The following is a 21,514-nucleotide window of genomic DNA, read 5'->3' as shown; positions in this document are numbered from 1 at the left end:
GGGCGGAGCGTGGGGCGGCTCCGGCAGCGGTGCCCGCGGCTGCCGCGGGGCGCGGAGCTTGGTCTAGCGGCACGTGCGCCCCGGGGCGAGCGCGCCGAGCGACGGGCGCGGGATGGGCGGTCGGGGCGAACCCAGCGGCGGGCGCGGGACGGGGGGACAGCGCGACCGAACCGGCGGGGCTGGGGCTCGGTGCGCGCCCCGCGGTTGGTGCGGGATGCGGGCTCGGTGCGCGCCGGCGGCGCGGGGCCGCGGGGAGCGTTGGCGCAACGGCGGCGGCGGCCGGGGAGCGGCAGCGCAGCGATGGAGCGCAGGGTCCGACACTGCCGCTTCCGCGCCCGGGCGAGCCCCGCGTCGCCGCCCAGGCACAGGGAGGTCATGGGTCCCCTCGGGGGGCTGCGTGTCCAAGTGCAGGAGCACCCGAGCCGGCCCGGGCTGAGCGAAGGAGCGGCGAAGAAGGGCAGGTGCATCTCGGCTCCGGCGGCGGTTGAGAAGGAGGCCCGCGGCGCCATCCGGAGAGACAGGGACCACGAAAGGGGCAGCGGTGACCGCCAGAACGAGGAGAAGGTCCTGGAGCAAAGTGGGAGTAAGCCCTGGAGAACAGCTGCTGTCCAAACGGAGCGACCCAGCGTGGCCTTTGATACCCGCCCAATGAAGGTGGAGAAGAGCGATGCTCCGGCTGGATCCCTGTGCGAGCTTGGGAACTCTCCTCAAGATCAGAATATCCCGGTCTTGTTTCAGTCCTTGCCTTCGAGGTCTCACGTACAGCTCCAAGGCTCTCTGCCCTCGCAGCTGATGCATGTGGCTCCGGTGCCGGTAAAACAAGTGCCAATAAAACAAATGCCAGTTCAGTTGCAGCCTCTACTGCAGCGTCCAAAGATTGAAACGAAAAACATTCCCCTCACAGTCCTACCCTCGGACTCAGGTATTACGGTGAGAGAGCTTGCAAGGTGGCACACAGGTGACAGGTTAGCAGGCAGGAGAACACAAGTCAAGTTAGAGAACCATCCCTTTGGATAGGCTGGATTTAGCACAACCCTCTTGCAAAGCATAAGACACAAATGCACTGGAGCACAGAGTTCTATAGTGGTTTGTTACAATCAATGCAGTTTTGTCCATTTGCTCCCTGTCTGCAGAAAACCCCTTAGAACAGTGTTCAGAACTGCACTGAGTTGTGATTGCAGTTTTAAGGTCAAGAATCTGCTTGATTTTTAAAGCTACAAAGTACTGGTACACTGCTCTGAGAGAATGTGGACATGTTAAATGAAGAGCATTTTGAAACATCTGCATTAGAAGCTATTTTTATTTTAATATCTAGACTTTCAAAATTAATTTCTTAAGTAAGGTCTTAATGACTTTTCCCCTTTATTGATGATGTGAAAGAGTTAACTTCTAAACCTTTTCCAGAGAGGAAATTGCTTGCTCAGGGATCAGTTTTAAGGGGCCTGGGGATTCATCATGTTGCCAGCTCAGTTTGAGTGCAGCCTGTGTTTACAAAGAGCCAAAGCCATGTATCATGTGACAGTCATTTGGGAACACAAATGACTCCAACAAAGGTTCCTCCAACAAAATGAGTGTCCAAATCCAAGAAAAGAAAAAAAAACAAAAAACAAACCAACACAGCAAAACCCAAGTAGAAATCCAAAAGAGCAACAACCTTGGCTGAGATGGCAGGGACTGCACAGGTGTGAGACTAAAGAGCTCTACCGTCCTAGTCCCTGCATCCTTAGGGCTTTGGATACATTGTTCTGGTGGGGATAGCAAATTTGCAGTGATGTGGTCTCCGCTATGTAATGTTTAGTTTATAAATTCATAGGAAAGCAAGCCAACTGAAATCTGAACTAGTGTGTTAGCAGTCCCGTGTTTGTTTCTTCTATTTTTTTTTAATTATATGTAACAAAAGCCAGGCAACTGATTCCTTGTGCAGTGACTCAGTGAAGGGCAGTGGAGGATTCTCAGCCTTAGTTATTTCGTAGAAACTGCTCTCCAAATGTGTACTGAGTTCCATCTCTCCCAAACCCCTAGTGATGCTGTTGCCAAATATCCTCTGGGTGTCACATTGCATGTATTCCCTGGAAGATGATGATCTTTCCTTGCCTTGTTGCACAGGGATGCCTGACACTCCATTCAGCAAGACCAAAAGTGGCCGTGTGAAGCGTCCCATGAACGCATTCATGGTGTGGGCCAGGATCCACCGAGCTGCTGTGGCCAAAGCCAACCCAGGAGCCAACAATGCAGAGATCAGCGTTCAGCTCGGCCTGGAGTGGAGCAAGCTCACTGAGGAGCAGAAGCAGCCCTATTACGAGGAAGCTAACAAAATAAAACTGAGGCACAGGGAGGAGTTTCCTGGTAAACATCTTCTTTATTTACCTGAATGCTTTAGAAGGGCAAGGCTTTTTGGAAAATCGATCTCTTGCATTATAACAAGCAAGGGTGATAGAAAAAAAATTACAAATATCTCAAGCGCATAATCCTTCTGTGTACCTGAAACCATTTTAGTTTTTTAAAGCGTCCAAAATGATGGTGCTTAGAACACCACAGCTACAGCAGCTCTTCTGAATGCTTTCGTACTCTAATGGCCAGAGAGTGAGTTTGTTATGAACATGGCCTGCTTGCATCAGTTTCCTTGCTCCAGAGAGAGCTGCCCAGGTGGCCTGTGGTGACACATGCATCCATTCCATGAGAGCAGGAAAGGGAAATGTCACAGGAAGCACAAACAGCATTGTATTCTGTGGGATTCTTCAACATGTAGACTTGGGGTTCCCAAATAATGGTGTGGAAGATGTTATTTCTCAGCCATTTGTTAAGAAAAATTCATTTCTCCAGAAGATAACAGAGCTTTTGTACATTGAACATTTTTAAAAAGCTGTTGAGATACCAGGTGTCATGATCCCTTCTCTCTCTGTTGTCATAATGCTGCTACTTTATGATCCTGTCTAATCTGTCATAAAAAAGGAAAAGAGTATCACTCTCCCTCTGCCCTTGCATCCTTCAGAAAAAAAAGAAAAAAAAGTGTTTCTTTAAAGCTGCATTAACAGTTAATGTGTATAAAAAACTAAGCTGCTCAGTTTTCTTATTTATATCTTTATATTTATATATTTATATATGTATATATGTATATATGTATATATTTATATATTTATATATATAAAATTTCATTTATCCCAATGGAATTTATTTAAAATATATAAATATATATATTTATAATATACTTTTATGTTTGTTAGTGTTTGGTTAATGTTGTCAAGCAAAGGCAAATGTACTCTTCCAAAATCTATCCAGGGTTCCTAGTGGGTCATGTTTTCCGTTATATCTTGTAACCTGCAGACATATGTGAGACTTAAGAGGTTAAGGAAACAATGCAGAAAGATCCACATTTTGAATAGCTGTGGTGTTTTCCACACTGAAAGCCCATTGTACAGTGAGTGTTCTCCTTAATGTGCTTTCCTCAGCTGGGCCACATCACTGCCCACTGTTCTGTATTTCTTTGTCCCACAAGCAGGTACTACTTGGGAACATTTCAACAATTCCCAAATATTCCTATTTCGTTTCCATCAGCAGTAAAATCCCCTATTTCCAGCTCACCAAAACAAATGGAACATTGCCATTGCCTGTAGGAGCAGGTTTTGGACTTGTCTTTTCAGATCCTTCAGAATGAAAGATAACATAGCTTTAGATAAAGAATCAAACATATTGGATGTCTGCATCTTTTTTTCATCTCTGACAGGTTGGGTTTATCAGCCAAACAAAAAGAAGTGTTCTCCACCACCTGGCTCTGCTGTATTTTCGGGCACTTCCCAGAGCACCATCACTACAAATCCAGCTGGCACCCTTCCCTTCTCATCACCTACTTACTCTTTTGTCAACTCCAGTGTTAAGAACGGAATTGGACATCCAGTCTGTGAGTTTTCAGTAGTGAATTATTTTGAAAATTCAGAATTTACGTATTCTAGTAGGAGTTCATATTTACAAGAGCATGTAGTAGGGGGCAGTTATGGCTTCAAACTGAAAGAGAGTAGGTTTAGATTAGATTTTGGGAAGAAACACTTTGCTGTGAGGGTGGCAAGGCCGTGGCATAGGTTGCCCAGAGAAGGTGTGGCTATTGCCCAACACTTTATTTCTACTTAAGCTGTTAAGCTGCAGCTGTTTCTTTTCCTGGTTTGGTCTCCATCTCACAGATACACTGGAAGGGTCACAAAAAGTCCATACTGGCAGTGAAATAGGGTGTAGTGTGAGAGCCCCCAGTCCAGTGTAAGAGCTGATCTGCATATTCCTTAGTGAAAGAGCTCTGGCTCTGTGAGTACATGGGTAGTGGATTTCAACAGCAAGTAACTCAGATCCAGGAAATGGCATTTTCCCCTTTAAGCATCCTGACAAGGGCTGCTTTCTTTACAATGAGACAAGAAAATGAAATGCCTGATTATGCTGAGTGGTAATACTTGGAGATATTAAAAAAGACCACTCAGCTTTGTTCTGGTAAAATTTTGAGTTAGTGATGTTTGAAAACTCTTATGCAATGTGTTTTGAAATCTTTCCCTATAAAGGCAGCCCTGTTGATGAGGTGTGATTAGAAAGTGTACATTGAAGTTTGTGCTCTGCAAAACATTTTAAAGGGGAATTGTCTAGTGGGTACATTCATTGGTGAAATAAGGAAACATATTAGAGATCAGAGTGTTTTTATTGGAGATTAGGGTGTTTTAGGCTCCTCACCACACAGATTTGTTACAAATTCAGCTCAGCAGACTTGTGAGATCTGAGCTTCAGGCACTGAAGGACAAGACATAGCCTTCACCAGACCCACAGCCCTACATTAGCCACTTCCTTCCTTGAGGTTCTGTGGAAGGAAACTTTAATATGTGGGCACCAAACCCACCTGTCAGAACACATTAGGTGACACATGACTTGCTGGGAAATGATTGCAAAGAAATTGTTCTGTCCATTGCCAGAAATGCTGCGGTGTGCTATGCTGCTGTTTGTTGGAGCTCTGTATTCCTGTCTGATAAATAACTATTTCTTTCCCTGAAGGTGAGTCTCCTGCCATCCGTCTGCCAGCTTCTTCCATTCAACATGCTGGGCCCATGACTCTTTTCCAGACCACGGCTGCAAGCAGCACATCAGTGGCTGTTGCAGTCCCAACCCTGCCCCTGCACCCTGTAGTTTCATCACAGCACTTTGCAGAACCTGCTCAGACAGAAGCTTTTGTGTCACCTGGGCTCAATTTCTCCCTGAAGAGACCTGCGCCCGTTTTCGCTGAGAGCTTCAGCAGCAGAAACCCAAGTAACATCAGCAGCACCAGTGGCAGATTTTCTGTCTCCAACAGTGAGATGCCAGGGATTTCTGTTTTTCCCAGAGGCATAGCTCTTCCCCAGGCTACCCCTTTTATTCCCTCACCCGCCTATGTGTCTGCTCCTGTTGGACAGCCAGCCAGTCTGTTTGGAGGAACTCCTCAGTTTCCATTTTGCCACCCTTCCTTTATACCTGGACCTCGCTGTTTCCCCTCAAGGTAATGAAACCATTTCAATACCAGTAAGAGCAAATGCTGAAAGGCAGAAAGCAGGTGGAGCATTCAGGGGGAAAGGAGCTCTTACCTTGCTGTAGCTGCTGTGTGGTGAGACCCCCTGGCCTCAGGCTGCTCGTAATACATGCCCAGTTATTGAAGGCTCCATAGAACTATTGCAGTAATTGGCACTCCCAAGGCCATGGGAAACAGAAGTATCTTCTTTCCACTTTAGGGGTCTAAGTGCAGTTGATTTCAGCAGAAGAGCATTAGGTGGAGATAATGTAAATATATTTTGAAAATGGTCAGATAGAATTAATGTAGGTGTGTCCTGAAGATGTCTCCTGGGTATCATGATTACAGCTGCTATAACTGCTAATATTTCTGAAACCCAACTGGTGAGAAGTGCCTGCAGAACTCTTGTGTAAGTAGTAATTTCTAGTTCTTCCTTTTCAGTCTCTGAGCAGTCAGTCAGAGATCCCCTAATCAAAGAATTTCCAGGCTAACAGATGTTGTGTCCTGTGGGTATTTGCTGAGCTGAGCATGCACAGGAAGCACCAGTGCCCTGGTGCAGGTGGCAACTCAAACACAAGTTATCTGATGCCCTACTGATGCTTATTGCTTATAAGGCATCATTTTCCTTTCATGACTGTGCAAAGTATTATGCTTATTAGACTTAATTTTTTCCTGTTTATACACTGCTCATTTTCATTAGTATCAGCAACCAGTGTGTTCCTTTGGCAATACAACCAACTGGTCTTTAATTAGGGCTAATGATGACCCATCAAGCTCAGAACTTCATGAGCTGATAAGTGCAATACAAGATGTTTTTATTCTTTGCAGTCCTTTAAAGAAACACAGGAGACATATTCCCAAAATTGCTAAAAATGAACTTTGCTCAGCCCTTGATGTCTGAAATGAGACAGTCTTGTGAGGCCTCTGAGAGAGAAGAGTGTTCTTGTAGCATAAAAGCCTTTTCTGATTTCACACATTAATGGATTTCTGAAGGCTGCCAGCTTTGCTAATGCCAGGGTCTAATACAATGATTTATAAGCTCACTGTCCTATAAACTCATTTCTTGCATACAAGAATCATGATTTCTGAACTGAAAGTGCAGGTGCAATACAAATTTAAATATTAGATCGGAATGATGAATGGTCCCCTTGAAATTTCAATAGATATTGTATCAATGTCTTTACAATGTCATCACTGTAGAGTTCTATTACATCTTTAGATATTTTGTTTTCTTCACAATGTAGTGAATTTCTCTAAAACACTGTAAATTACAATCCCTGTGTCATTCTGCATCAGAATAAAAATTCAAGCATCTGCCACTGGAGGAATACAGTTCCATTTGATGTAGTAACTTCCTGCAATCTACTATGTGGTTACTTTTAAAAAATTTATCACTGGGCATTCTTTAAATATTAACATTGACAACCACGTATTGGGCACAAGAATTCCCTGTCCTGATTGATAACAGTGTAATGGATGCAAGAGCTCACTAAAAATTATAAATAAGAGCATTTTACCCCAGGTCTGTCACAAATTTTGGCATACAGAAATTACACAAACTGATTTGTGATGCTTTGCTTTATTCATCTGAGTATGTTGGTTAACTCACAGCAGGCTGGTTTATCCATGATGTTATTTTATTGATAAATACAGTGGGGTTTATCTTTATTCTCAAAGCAAGGTCATGTGTATATGAGGTTGAAGAGATACTTATGCACAGATATGGAATCGGGATGACTCTTCTATGGTCCTAGTGATTAAATTAGGCATAGTTTTAAAGTTTGCATGTTTTAAAAAACAGGATGAGTAGCACAGAACACCAGTGTCCTTGTGCAGCCCTGCATTTCTGAAATCCACCTTTGAACCTCTTTCCTTGCAGCACATTCCCGCTCAGAGCTCCGTTTGGCTACGGGAATTTCTCCAGCTCAGTGCCTCAGTGCTTTGGCTTTTATGAAGAGAGGAACCAAAGGCAGGAGGTGATATTTTCCACTGTGGATGAAGACTATCGTTTCAGGGCGTACTCAGACGAGAGGCTACGTGAGAACCAGCATGTCTGTGAGAGCCCTGAGATTCTGCCCTGTCAGAGCAGCTGCAGTGAGGAGCAAGTTTTGAGCCCCCTGCCACAGCTGGACGTGGAAGTGGTAGAGGAGGTTTTGCCATCTCCCCCATCTACTCCCTCCAGCACCTACATTGTCAATGTAACTGATAGTGATGAAGAAGAGGAAGTAAAGTTTTTTCAAGTATTGTAATTTTTAAAACAAAGTAGAATACAGAGAGGTAATATAGAATGGGAAATAAATGTTTTCCTCAACAGCACTTTTTCAGTCATTTCAGTCATTCAGTGTTTAATGGGAAAGCCAGGTAGCTTTAGTAAGTTGCACGGGTCATTTTGAAGAGTCTGATGAGCTGGTTGGATAAGAGGAAAGTCTTATAAATAGTAGAAAAAGCCTGTTCATTTCTAAATTCTCATTGAAAGCTGATCTGGCCTGCAGGAATGCATGTGGCCAAATGTACTAATTCCTCCACAAGTATGTTTTGGGGTATTAAACAGCTGTTCATGGGATCATTCTCTAGATGTAACTTCCCTCTTCTCCCATCTTTCTTTTTATACACTGTGAGGTATCAGACATATTTCAATGCACTAGAATCTAGAATGGTACACAACTCTTCTGTTTAATTCTACCAAGCTCTGAGGAAGAGAAGACTGGTTTAACACATCCTGGATATGCTAATGGGAAGCTAAATGCAAGGGTGATCCCTTCTTCCCTCCCAGCTCAAGCTGATGTCCTGGACTGGTGGTTAGGGATCTGTGTCTGCAGCTCTGTGTCACTGGAGCCAGCCCTCAGCTGAGGCTCTTGGAGGCTCTCATGTCTTGTCTACAGAAGTGAAAATAATACAAACAACCCACTCAAACCTGGCTTCCTCTGCATCATCCCTGAGAATCGTCTGGCAGCCCTGCAGCTGGGAAATCATGATAGAAGAGGTTTTTGGTTCCCATTTCTAAGTCATTTTCAGCTCACAATCTTCTCCTAAATGCACATTCCTGAAGTGCCAAGTATGTGTTACTTCTCCTTTTGCAATGTGTGATGTGACCAGACTAGCCCAGCATAGGCAGAACGAGTCCTTTGGTGATCTTGTGCCCTCCTGCAAGCCTTCATGGCAGTGCACAGGGCAATTGGGACATAAGACATGGGACACACTGGGACACATGTTCTACTCTCTTAGAATTATTTTAATAAGTTACCTTAATCTAAACTAAGAAACACCTTGCATCCTTCTCAGCTTGAAGAACAGATGCGGATTTTCTGTACAAAGTTTTCCTCCATTTACAGAGACAACTTGCTTCTCCAAAGTTACTGGACAGTTTTATGGATTGGATGTTTTTAAAAGCCCTTGTGCTGTTATACCCGTTTCCCTTCTCTTACGAGAATGAACTACTTCAGTATAATCACTGTTGTGTTGGAGAAGTTTGCAGGCAGTGTTTCTCATGTGCAAATACAGTTAAAGAGATGTGTCTGCAGTTCACTTGCCTGTAGGAATGAAGCAAAAGTCTTAGAAGAAAGTGGCAGCAGTGACCCACCCTTTAAAAGAAGCACAGGGAGTGCTTGGATACCCTTTTGCTATCAGCACATTGGGACAAGCCCTTGTCTTGCTCCTGATCATCTTACAGCACTTCTCCCTCTTTGGCAGGACAGCTGCTCCATGGCCCTTCCAAATGTCCCTGCTGTCCTCATGGGTGGTGGAAAACCAAAGCCAAACAGAGTATTCTGGGTCAGCTGAAGCTGTTCTCAAGTGTGAAGACTCAGGGTAAAGGAGTACGTTGTTAAATCTCCAGTTTCCCTCACGGATTCACAGCCTCCCTCTTTTGATCATTTCGAGTGATCTGAACAAGAAGAATGTTCTGTAAGATGGGAGATTTCACATTCCGCTCAAGGCAGCCAAAGTCATGACATTTCTCTCATCAGTGAGAGTGTCTGACATGCAGAGGTTAGGCAGGACAGTCTTCTCCCTTCTCCTGCTAAGACTTTGATTCTGGGTAACATTTCCTTCGGTGTCAGCAAGGAGCCTTTTCAGAGCACTTTGTTCCCCAACCTTTCCTATTTCTGAAGAGAGAGTTCCAGTGAAATATCACTGAGTTCTGATACACATCCTAGTCATTCTCTGCTCAAGCCTGTTTCTTGAACAGGTGTTCTCCTCTCTAGCTCAATTTCCTTCAAGGTGCCTAATTCCTATTTCACTATGAATATAAAAGGAGAATCATCATCTTTTGCTCTCCAGCTAACGATAGCATTAAATCATCTTGAAAATTATCAAGCAAGTGCAGAACATCCCCTGCAAAAGCTCTGTCATCAGTTGTGCCCTGGGGAGGCTGAAACACCTCATTGTTGAGCCTGATGAAGGACCCTTGCTCTGGGGTGCTGCATGGAAGCTGCTGCTCCATGCCTTGGCCACGGGGGAGGTAAGAGATGAGGGAACAGAAAAGACTTGAAAATTCCCAGCTGATACTTTTAATCAGGCCGTTTGGATCCTGGAGGAAATGAGTCTGAGCCTGGGTGATTCTTAGATAACCAGAAGTCTGACCTAGTTCTGTGAATGTCCCACTGACTTCGGGAAGAGCTTTTGAAGAGGTGGGCACAGGCAGGATCTGACTCACCCTGTGCCAGAGGCAGTGTTACAACATCTGAGTTCTGTTAATAAGGCTAAAACATCCTGAAACTTTCATGGTACAGTGTCTCAGTAATGTAAATGATACATCATATATATATAGATAAACCTATATATAACCACTGCACAGCCTGTTGTTATATTTTTATACAGGGGCTTTCTGGTGATTATAAATTAAGATATCAATTCTCATATTACCAAGGTCCAAAGATAAAAATATCACTATATAACAAATGCAAATATTGCACATAGTTTATTTTTATGATACTTGAATGCTGAAAACAATCACAAACAAATAGTTGTTGGCCTAAATATTTTACTAATCTTAAAATAAGGCTACTTTTATTCCATTTTGTGCTTTTTTTAGCTGGTCTTTTAGAGAAATATATGAGGCAGTCCCTGTGAAGATTTGTTGTACTGAGAGGATTTGTAACAATCTTTTAGTGCAAGCATACTCATCAAAGTGGTTTTTTTTTTTCCTTTGGGGAGACAGAAATTTTATGCTGGGATGAAAGCAGAGTAGCTAAATTTGTGTCTAAATTTGGCTTGCATTTTTACTTATTCATAATATAGACATGCACAATAGTGCCATTGTTTTCTCCTATATTATAGGCAGCTATAAATAAATGGGGGAATTCACAGGGGAAAAAAAATCAAGATTTTCCTTCAGGATATTCCATATGATTAGAAAAGAGCTGAAATTTTGCCACTGTATTTTTGCTCTGGAAACAACAAGATTTGGTTGTCTCATGAAAATTCATGACCTCTCTGTCAGTCAGCTAAAATGTCATTTATGGCCCTTTCACCCTGATTATTCCCTCTAGGTGTCCCTACAGTGCCCTGACTTTCCTCTGCCAGGGTGATACCAGGAATAAACTGTCCTTCACAGAGGTTGAGGGTGTGAATTGTGGGGGGAAAAAGGGGACATGTGAGCCGTGAACCAAAATGGAATTTGCAAATGGAAATGGTCACATTTCCTTTGGGCAACCATGGCAGGAGCCAGCAAAGACCTTTCAGATCTTCAGAGAGATTAGAGGTTTCAATGTCATAAATAATCCTCTGGACAAGAGACAAAATCATTACTGTTATCTGGCAAACCTTTATTTTAAAGGGAGTATTCATTTCCTATCAGCCTGATTTACTGAAACCCATCCAGGTGCAAAATCTCCCCATTTCTCATTTCCCTGGTGGTCCACCTACACAGACACTCTAAGTATAGAGGATAATGGAAAGGGTTGAATGGATAAGGCAGATCAATGTCTGTCTGAAGAGTATGGCTAAGAGGTAATGGCATTTCCTGCCACTCGGAGCTGACCCCATAAAAATCCATGTCAGTCAGCCTTTGAGTGGGGCTGCAGCTGAGCTGGCTGGGATTCACTGACACAGGGCAGGCAGTTGCTTTCTGTGGGCTCAGAGTGTGCAAAGAGCTTCTACAGCACCATGATGTGTGTGCTTCAAGCCATGGCTCAGCCCTGAGGGGTGCAGGAGAAGACAGGGATGCTCCTTTGGGAGCCTCATGGCAGTGAGTGGATATCCCTGAAGGGCAGCGCCGGGAAGATGAGCTGTGGATGTTTCCAAGCCCTTCGTCAAGCCTGGCCCTTCCATCGACCACCAGGGGAGAGAGGCAGTGAACATCCTTTTGCTTCTGCATATACAGGCACAGAAAAATCTATCCTGTATCCCTTCAGCTATCCAGGAGTAATGCATTTCCCAGGAGTGGAAAGATTTAGGATGTCTCTGGAACCAAGGCTTCAGCTACGATAAAACTGCACATAAATATAGCAAACAAATAAATAAACAACTCTTCAGCCTCTCCTTCCTTCCCCCAGCTCTCCCCTCTCGCCTAGCTTTGGAGGCACAATTGGATTTCCGTGCTGGCGAAGGCGCTGGAGGGGAGGTTTTGCAGAAAGAGCCCCAGGGAGGTGCCAGGATTGCCCTGCCGCGGAGCGGGGACAGAGCCCAGCGCATCCCTGCCGCCGGGCAGAGCCGCTAGAGCAGCGGGGAGCATCCCGCGGTGAGGAGAGGGAGAGGGAGAGGAGAGAACAGAAGAGAGGGGCTGTAGGGCGGACGCGGAGGGGTGGGAGGGAAGGCGGAGCCGGGCGGGTTTATAGGGAGGCGGCGGCGGCGGAGCTCGGTCCGTGCCCGGAGCCATGCGGGGCCGGGGGCTGCTCTGCGGCATCGCCCTCTCGCTGCTGCTGCTGCTGCTGTGGCCGCCGCCCCGTGAGTGCGGGGTGCTCGGCCTGAATGAGGGGTTCCCGGTCTGAATGAGGGGTGCCCGGCCCGGGGCTGGAGCGGCGGCTGCGGGAGCGCCCGGGGAGGGACGGTGGGAGGATGGATGGATGGATGGATGGATGGATGGATGGGTGGGTGGGTGGGTTGGGGGATCCTCCTGCTTTTCCTGCAGCGAGCACGGAGCTCCCTCTCCTCTCCCGCCTCGGCTTAGCACTGCCCGAGCCCGGGGTGCGGAGCGGCGGGATGCTGAGCCCTGCTCTTGTCCCGCAGCCGCGGCCGCGGAGGTGCAGCTGCAGCCCGAGGTGGTGGTGCCGCGCTGGGCAGCCCCGGCTGGCCCCGACAGCCCCAAGGTAGGTCGCGCCCAGCGCTTGGTTTCTGTTGTGCTTGCAGATCTGCCTTTCCAGGGGCAGGCGGGATGTCGGGGGTCGCTCAGGACCTGGCGATGCGCCTTTGGGGTTTGTGAAGCTGTGCGGATGAGCCGCGGGGATGAGCCAGGAGCTGCCGCAGCTCCTCCAGATGCCAGGAAAGGCTGTGCGAGCTGGCTGGCGCATCTGGGAACTGCATCCACCCTGGCCTCTGCCATGCCTTAGAGCTGCGATCTGTATCTACCTCATCCGTGTCTGAGAAAGGGGAGCAGGGCCTTACAATCAGTGGCGTTTGGGGAAAGAATGATCTGCTGTAGGAGGAGATAAGGCCAGAAAGCCATCTGTGTCCCGGGCTGCATCAAGAGAAGCGTGACCAGCAGGTCACCTGGGAGAGGATTCTGACCCTCTGCTCTGGGCAGGTAGTGTCAGGGATCCCCAGCACAGGAGGGACATTGATGTTAGATCCAGGCCAGGGCTGAGCAGTGAAGATGCTCCAAGAGCTGGAACATTTATGCTATGAAGACAGATTGAGCGAGTTGGGGTTGTTCAGCCTGGAGAAGAGGAGCCTCTGGAGAGATCTTGTAGCACCTTTCAGTACCTAAAGGAGCTACTAGAGTGCTGGAGAGAGACTTTTTACAGGAGCATGGAGTGACAGAACAAAGGAGAATGGCTTTAAGCTGAAAGAGAGCAGGTTTAGATTAAATATTAGGAAGGAATTTTTGACTGTGCGGGCGGTGAGGCACTGGAACAGGTTGCCTAGATGAGCTGTGGAGGCACCATCCCTGGATGTGTGCAAGAACAGGTTGGATGGGGCTTGGAGCCACCTTTCCTAGTGGAAGCTGATCCAGCCCATTGGCACAGTGGTGGAACAAGAGAATATTTAAGATCCCTTCCAACCCAAACCATTCTCTGGTTCTGTGAATCCCACCTGTGAGGGTGCTCCACCAGGTGAGAAAAGTCAGCCAGCAGCTCAGTTTGGCTGTAGCTTAGATACTGTGTTAGTGCAGATCTCAGCCCTGCTGCTGTTACAGGGATGGATGAAGTGATGTGTCAATAGTCTCCAGACTCTGACAATCACTGATGTCCAGGCAACATCCAACACAAAACACAGTTCCGCTTCCCAGACCTACTGTTGCTGCAATCAAGAAGTAATTGCAGTTGCATGAGCAAGTGAAAGAGGAAAGTCCAGAGGGTGTTCTTTACACTGTGAACCAAAAAAAAGGGGAAGCTACGGCATTATAGGGACATGGCATTTTTCTTGAATATAAGTGGTGTTATTTGGGGGTTTATCAATAAATAAACTTTTCCATATGATGAGACTCTCTAAAAACTTACCATTGTGTCATATTACACACACAAAATAGCTACAATCAGTCTCTCATGGTCTTAATTCCCTTGCAATGCTGCCTGCAAGTTTTAGTTCTGTTACTGGTACTGATGCAAATACATCTGCACAGCGTTTCCCCTTATACAAATTTGCTGGGTCTCAGGGGTCGCACTTGGTTTGTTTCAGGCAAGTTCCTGTTGGCTCTGAAATGAGTGTTAGCAAAGCTTCTATACAGCTGGGATATTTCATTTACAGAGCAGTTGATGGACTTGGAAGCAGTGGGATTACTGAAGGAGAAGGGAGGGTGATATTAATAATAATGATGTTTGCACAACCTTTGTGAAGAGACTTTTGTGGTGATGGAGACCCTCAGCTATGGCAAGGCAACCTCCAGTGCTTTCATGTTAGTGAAACACAGACCTGCCCTGAGATGAACTGAGCACCTGTGATTCAGTAAAAGAAACTCTGCCTCTTGCAATTATCTCTTATTGTATATCCTAAATGTATTAACCTGTTTTGCATCATCTGCGTGGGTCTGGTGCCACATCCTGTAAACTGAAGGAAGGATGAGCAAAACCCAGAATAGGAGCTGATGAAAAGAGACATTTATATTTGATGAAATGGCAGGTGAGCATATCTCTGGGCTGATAGAACATCCCATTCAGTTAGCCTTGTGTTATTTCACTTTCAGTGTTCTGTTCCGCAAAGTCTCCTCCCACACTGATTTAGAAAATACTATGGGTTAATAATTTCACCAGCCCTCATGATTTATTTTCTTCCAGCTGAATAAGAAGTGCATTGTTATATTAATATGAGTTACTTGTTTTCTGGGGAATTTGTTCATCCATTTCTTTACAAGAAAGCACTCAGACTCGGAAACCCCAGCTGACTTTAGGTAGTGGTTCTGCTTTGGCTTTCAGTCTCTGGAAAGACTCTTCTTCTTTTTTTTTTTTTTTTTTATGTTGGGGTTAGTGTATACATTTGCCATTGCACTAAGCAATTGGGGTGCATTCTGTTCAAAGCAGCAGCCCCTGGGGAGGCAGCTGTCCTGTGTCCTGCTGTGGAGCTGCAGGCAGATTGCAAACCAGGGCTGTGCTGTGTGCTTGAGCACACTAGAAAGCTGCTGTCATGGTTTCCCAGGATGAACACAACAACAGCTGTGAAATACTGTCTGTGCAGTGGCTGGAGCCTGAAGGCATCCAAGGGACCCTGTTGCTGCCTTTTACTGGCACTTTCTGCGAGTGGAGGAATGATGTGAAAATCTCTGGAAGAGGCACGATTCCTCTCGTCCTGAAATAGGCTCCTAGGAATGGCTTTCTGCTGTGACAACAAAGGAAGCTTTGGTTAACTAGCTCAGATATTTGACTCTTCAACCTCTGGGGCAGCCTGGGATGTCCTGTGCCATGGTGCTGAGCACAGTCTACAGGAGAGGGACGTGCAGGGAGCTCTTTCCATCCAACTACACCTCCAAGTGCTTCAGCACCAGGACTTGTTGCCTTGTCTGAGCACATTATTCCTCCTGAGACACCAGGAGGTGTTTCTAGCTCAGGTGCAGCATCCCAGCAGATGCCTGTGCTGCCTCCTGGCCATGCTGTGGGATGCAGCAGCGTGCCTGGAGCTGGGAGCCACTGTGGCACATCCCTTCCCTTCCCCGTCACTCCAGGTCTGAAGTGGGAGGAAGGCAAGGGGTGGCTTGAGGTCAGCTGCAATTTCCAGGGGAGCAGTTTGTATTTGTGGACGTTAATTTGATTAATTATGATGCACAAGTAACAGGCACCCTCTCTCCTGCACGCAGCATCCACTCCGAGCTGAAGTTACAGTAGAGGCAGAGGGCCAGGAGCTCGTCTTGGAACTGGAGAAAAATAGGTAAGTGTGCTTGTGCCCTGCATTGTGATCCCACTTAAATAATGAATAAGGATTACAGTGACATCAACAGGAAAACCTCCACTGACTTCAGCAGGGGTTTGATAAAGGCAGGATGAGGAAATCCTTCTCTGGATTTCAAGGTTATTCCAAGTCTGAGTCCCCTCAGATGTTAATCAGCCAAGCAGCACGGAGTGTAGCAGAGCTTTGTCAGCAAAAAACAGATGGTGACCTGGCCCTCAGCATGTAAACTTATTTTTGCATCATAATTCTTCCTACATTAACTGGAAAATGTTGCTGATATGAAGCTCCCTATTTACCAAATGGCCCAGAGCTTTAGAGTCAGCATGACTCTAATGAGGATTTCATTTGCTGTGATCCAAAGAGGTCCTGCTCTGCTTCCTGGGAGAAGTGATCTGACAGTTTCAATTCCATTAGTGCCCTTCATGCTAAAGTAGACTGAAAAATTGTTTTTGCATTAACTGAAATGCAGTTATGCATTTCCTCCTCTTGGGCACTTGTGACCAATGCTGTGTGGTATCACAGGGTGTGATGCATGTTGAATTCAGCTGAAGCTGCAGGAGGTTAGGTAGGGAGAAGGATTCTGGTCTGGAGGCCACCCCAGAGCCCTTCTGCCCTATGAGAACATTAATTTCCAGTGGTGGAACAGCAGCTGGGAATTCAGCTGCAAGAAGCTTGTCTTTGCTCAGCAGTCCTCTTGCACTGTTGGTGTTTTATTTATTTTTAAATGGGTTTGAAGATTTATCTGTGGAAATACAACCAAATGGTTGTCTGCTAGAATCAGCAGGAATAATAACCTCAGACTAATGACCCTGGTTATATTTTAAATGTATTGTATGGACAGCCCAACCACAGAGATGTAGGGCTCAGCTTTCCTCCTAAAAGAGTGAAGTGTCAGAAGATCTTATTAGTTCTGATGGCAGTGCATAAACCTAAATTACATTCAGGGTGTTTTGGAGTGGTTTTTTTGTCACTGTCTGCAGTAAAGCCTGAAATGTGATGACAGATGGAAGATCAGTACATCCTATCAGGTGTTTTCTGTAAAAACTCACAAAATCTGAGAGTTCTAGTGCTGCAAAAGCTGAATGCTTTTCACAGGCAGTCATGCACCTGAGTAGAACTAAGCAGCAACAGCTATAAATTTTGTGTGTTTTAGCATGTTTCAGCTGGGAAAATAAGACCAGCCACCATAAGCACCACTAAGTCAGTCCTGCCTGGAGAAATAGCTGTTGCTGGTGACAGTGATACCATGCCAGGTCTGACCTGAGCCTGGAGGCAGCACAACTGCTGATGCTGCTGGGAATCTCCTTCCAGGACTGTCAGGCCTTGCTGATTCTGCAGTTGCTATGCAAAGGTGAATATTTCTGTCACTGCAAAAGCTGGCCAGAGAAAGGATCCTTGCTGAGTTGATCAGTTTGTGCTCTAAGCACAGTGATGTAACCTCCAGGTGCCTTGCAGGAGTGGTGCTGTGATATTTCCAGCACAGAAAAACCCATTGCTGGTGTTAGTAAACAGAGTTATAATAATAGAAGGTTTCTATTGTGTTTATTTCCTGAGATGCATTTTCATTCATTGAGATGTATACACACAGGCTTAAGTGTGTGCACACACTTCCACTGTGGGATGGATCTCATTTACTTGTGGTGATGGAATACAGCAAATGGTTTGGGGATTTTTAATTTTTATTTTCTGTGGGAAATGCAGGTGATTCATAGATAGCAGTGGGAGTCTTGCCAGGCCTCAAGTCCTTGCTCAAGAAAGGTGATGGTTCAGTCCCAAAATGTGGAAAGGCTCCACTTCTCAGAGACTTGTAAAAGTGAGGAAGTAGTTCAGAGACTTAAACTAAAAGAGGAATGATGAAGTCCCTGGGAACCCAGGTATTTATCAGCACCCACAGGGCACTTTTAAGTGAAGGAAAACCTCTTCTCCTTTTTTAAGAGTGTGGCAAGGCAGAGCCTAGCCTGGCTCCTCTCATTCCCAGTCTGGAGTTGCTCCACAGCACCCAGGAGCTCATCACTGCTCTTGCTTATCTTACAGGGGAGGATGAGGTTCTGCCTGAGGTTTGGGTACTGAGTAGCTGCAGCATCCAGGACTTGTTCTGGGAAGAGTTTATTTCTCAGGCAGCAGGAGAGAAAGTGAAATCCCCCAAGTGGGAAGTGTTCCTTCAATACTGACCAAATCCTGTCTGTTTCAGGTTTATACAAAAGTGAGCATAAGGGAACTGCAACTTCAAGGAAAGCACTTGAGGCTTTTAAGTGAAAATAAGCCTCAGAGTACTTGGTCATTTAATTGCTTCAGTTTAGAGGAGCAATTTGGAGACCAGCTTTGCTGCTGAGGTTGGTGCTGTGCTCCCCCTCTGCCCCTGGGCTCAGCAAAGGGGTGGGAATGCACCCACCTGGCCCCCATTGTACTCTTGTATCCACTTCTCAGGCTCCCATCATTCAAGAAAAGCATGAAATGATTGGCATAATTTGGGTTTGGTTGGGATATGATTCACCCAATGGTTCCCAAGACTAGAGGGGAGATATGCCAAGCTACTGGAACTGCTTTAGGTGATGTTCTGGATGGATTAGGCAAACTCATTAAATTCCCCATCATCCTTATGGAGAGACAACTGATAAAATCGCTTTGAAAAGTGGGGGAAGTGTCATAATCTGTACTTTGGTGGGGATGAACTAGCTTTGGAACAAACATTCTAGTTTTTGCATGCTATCTGACTTTATATTCCATATGAAAGGGACATTGTGTTCATCCACAGAGGTGAAACACAGAAATTATTGCATACCTTGCTTCAGAGCTGAGCACCACCCTATGTTTTGTAATAAGCTCAGTACACATCTCCTTTTGGGCTTCATATATCTGTGAATACAATTATTGCATTAGCAGTTAAGATAATATTGCGTTATTCCTGTCCAGGAGTTTGATAAGAAGGAGGAACCACACTGGAGTTTCAAGCAGGGTTCATGACACATTAGCATTTCAAAATAATGGCAAAATACATCCAGGCTTGTTTTAAATGACTCAAAATCATGTCCTGCAGCTGTGGGACTGGAAAGCTCAAAGCTGCACAAACAACAAATATATGGAGAGTTGCCTATAAAGCAGCTTTATATTTGGCTGGGGCTTAGGAGCGGAAGAATCTGAGTTGCAAACCTTGGATGAAAAGTGAATTTTTTTTTTTAAAGACATTTGCATTTGTTAATAAAAAGCAGCTTTGAGCCAAGCAGGCAGAGGCTGAGAGGCTCTCAATGTGTGTGGCAGCACTGCCTGCTGTGAGCCTTTTCTTAGTGAAGAGGAGAGCTCACATTTGCACAGCACAAACCTGCATGGAATTTGTCTTCTCACCTCAGTGCAGGAAAGGTATCATTATAACTTTCCTCCCTCTTCTCTTCCTCTTTGTGTTTTTCATGGGAAGAGCAGACTCAGGAAAGGCCCCCTCAGCTACCAATAATGTTGTTTCCAGGCCCCTCTGATAGGGAGCAGGATCATTTCCAGTCTCTGCTGGCTGTACCTGGGTAGGTGATGAGCACTCCCACCCTGCCTGATGCTCTCCATGGTGCAGGAAAAGATCTGTGTGTCACTTGTATTTCAGTGTTTCCTGCTTTTGCACATTTCCAGGACCTCTCCTACCAACTGAGTGAGGAAGTTGCTGCCCATTTCTGAGCAGGAAGGATATATGAGATTATTCCACTGATGGGCTACACATCATCAGTGTCTAATGGGCTTCCTCCATGGGCAAGGGTTAAGGGTTATGCAAAGGAGGGAAATTGAGTTTATCCTGCTCTACTGTCTCTTGGAATCATCAGAAAAACAGGGGTGGGACCTGAAAAGCCACAACTGCTTTTCAGCCTCCTGATTCCCTTGGGATATTCAGTGATTCCTCTGTGGGTCAGAGAGGAAGAGACCAGGAAATGGAACCTTTTCAATCTTTTGTGCACTGAATCATTATCAGCCAGTTTTCCATTTATTGTATTTCCTTTTTCCTCTCTGGGCAACCTTTATGGTTCCTATTGGTAAGCCAAGGGTCTGTGTGACAAATCTTCCTTGGGTCCTGTAACATAATTTACACAGTGAATGTCACTGATGGTGTGGGTGGGAGAAGGGGATGGAGAGTCTTTAGTCTGTGATGCTTTCCCAGACCTTACAAATGGCTTGTTTAGTTCCACCTCAATAGCTGGGAAGATACTTTTTCCTTCCAAACTGCTGTGTTTACACAATAAACATGTTCTTAGCAAAAGCTCTTGAGGAAGGGAGCTTAAGAGCTCCAGGATTCATCTGGACGGAACTCACCCAGAAAAAAAAAGATTGGATTTCACTGGTTTTATGAAGTGCCAGGTTTTGACTGCAATATTCCAGAGGATTGAAATCTCCCATTTCCCACTAGCTGTGGATGTGGAAAGCAGGCATTCCTGCTCGTGTTGTCGTGACTCATGTGCTGGTGCTGTTCAAGATGGGGCCACTTCAGGTTTTGATAATCAATTCTGGCTTTAGGGAACATTTAAGGAACTGAGAGGCAAGAGTTCACATTCCCCTTCTTGCCCTATTTGGATCCTGTTGAGAGGCAATGGAGTGGGACCACAAATCGTAGATGGAAATCTGATGTCTAAAGTTTCTTGGGAAAATCAATTCCCTCCACCCACAGCTGCTGGCAGCCTGGCTGGACAGATTTATTGTGATTTGAGGAAAGGGACAGGGAAAGAGATGTAAGAGACTGCAGGCTTCACTTTTCTTGGTCCCATGACTGAAAAATCAATGTTGATGTTTCTCACGAGAGCTTCATGGACCATTTGGCTTTTGTTTTTTTGGGAGGAAATAAAAACCATGTCCATCTCCTGGATACTGCTGGGTGTTTCTGAACTGGCAGCTGTCCACACAGACTGGCCCCTCTGTAAAATGAACCCAAACAAGGCTGCTGATGGGACCAAATTATTGAAAGTTTCTTGCTCTAATTAGCAAGAGCATCAGGATGCTGCTGGGGCACTCTGGGTGCCTGTGGGTGATCCCAGGCTGGTGCAACTGAGTGTGTTCATAGCATTCCCCTGGGATGGAGAGCCCTGAGCTCCTCTTAGGCTGGTGCTAACAAATGATGTTTTACAGGCAAAACTGCTCCCATTTATCAGGAAAATAGGGGTGAGGCTCTCTAGAGCAGCTGGGAAGTGTGCATTCCCTCAAGAGGACATGGTCTTGCAGCAGGGCCCCACTTTCCTTCTGCTTTTTTGGGAGTGTTTGGGTGTGCCGTGCAGCCCCTCTTCCCCCAGCTGCATCTCTGCTCCTCAGCAGTGGCCAGATGAGCTGAAAGCCACCTCCTTTCCCTGTCCCCAAGTGTCACAGGGGCAGCTGCCTGCCAGGAAAGCTGGGTTTGCCCCACACCCTCAGCCCTTCTCTCCTGTTGAGAGCCATCTCAGCTCATGAGTGAAGTATGTGACCTCCCTGGCACAGCATCCCAGCAGAGCCAGGCTGCCCTGTCCTGTCAGCTCTGCACACAGGGAGCAGCACAGGGAGGAGGGCTTTGTGTCAAACAATGATATCATT

The 21,514-nt window shown here is 45.9% G+C and overlaps 2 protein-coding genes across 2 annotated transcripts in view; both read left to right on the top strand.

Moving 5' to 3' along the window:
* Positions 1-101: 101 nt before the first annotated feature.
* SOX30 (SRY-box transcription factor 30) lies at positions 102-7,825 on the top strand. The gene is made up of 5 exons (XM_085073834.1): positions 102-922; positions 2,107-2,346; positions 3,725-3,898; positions 5,023-5,500; positions 7,389-7,825. Exons 1-5 carry the CDS (start codon positions 301-303, stop codon positions 7,756-7,758), a joined length of 1,884 nt encoding a protein of 627 aa, XP_084929960.1. The 5' UTR covers positions 102-300; the 3' UTR covers positions 7,759-7,825.
* A 4,451-nt stretch (positions 7,826-12,276) lies between these two features.
* Positions 12,277-21,514, top strand: part of ADAM19 (ADAM metallopeptidase domain 19) — a 31,819-nt gene continuing 22,581 nt past the window's right edge. The window contains exons 1-3 of the mRNA XM_085073831.1: positions 12,277-12,394; positions 12,677-12,756; positions 15,894-15,964. Coding sequence (XP_084929957.1) covers positions 12,325-12,394; positions 12,677-12,756; positions 15,894-15,964 — 221 coding nt within the window. The 5' untranslated portion in view covers positions 12,277-12,324. The remainder of the gene's footprint in view (positions 12,395-12,676; positions 12,757-15,893; positions 15,965-21,514) is intronic.

This window comes from Lichenostomus cassidix, chromosome 13, assembly GCF_008360975.1.
Source record: "Lichenostomus cassidix isolate B80296 chromosome 13, HeHo_3.0, whole genome shotgun sequence".
In the NCBI taxonomy this organism is placed as follows: Eukaryota; Metazoa; Chordata; class Aves; order Passeriformes; family Meliphagidae; genus Lichenostomus; species Lichenostomus cassidix.
The sequence above is the reverse complement of the archived record's forward strand: the minus strand, read 5'-3'. Positions and strand labels throughout refer to the sequence as shown.

Coding starts and splice junctions, on each gene's coding strand:
- SOX30 (XM_085073834.1), top strand. CDS start 301: ATGGAGCGCAGGGTCCGACACTGCCGCTTCCGCGCCCGGGCGAGCCCC. Junction 923..2,106: donor AGTCCTACCCTCGGACTCAG/GTATTACGGTGA, acceptor CTTGTTGCACAG/GGATGCCTGACACTCCATTC. Junction 5,501..7,388: donor CCTCGCTGTTTCCCCTCAAG/GTAATGAAACCA, acceptor CTTTCCTTGCAG/CACATTCCCGCTCAGAGCTC.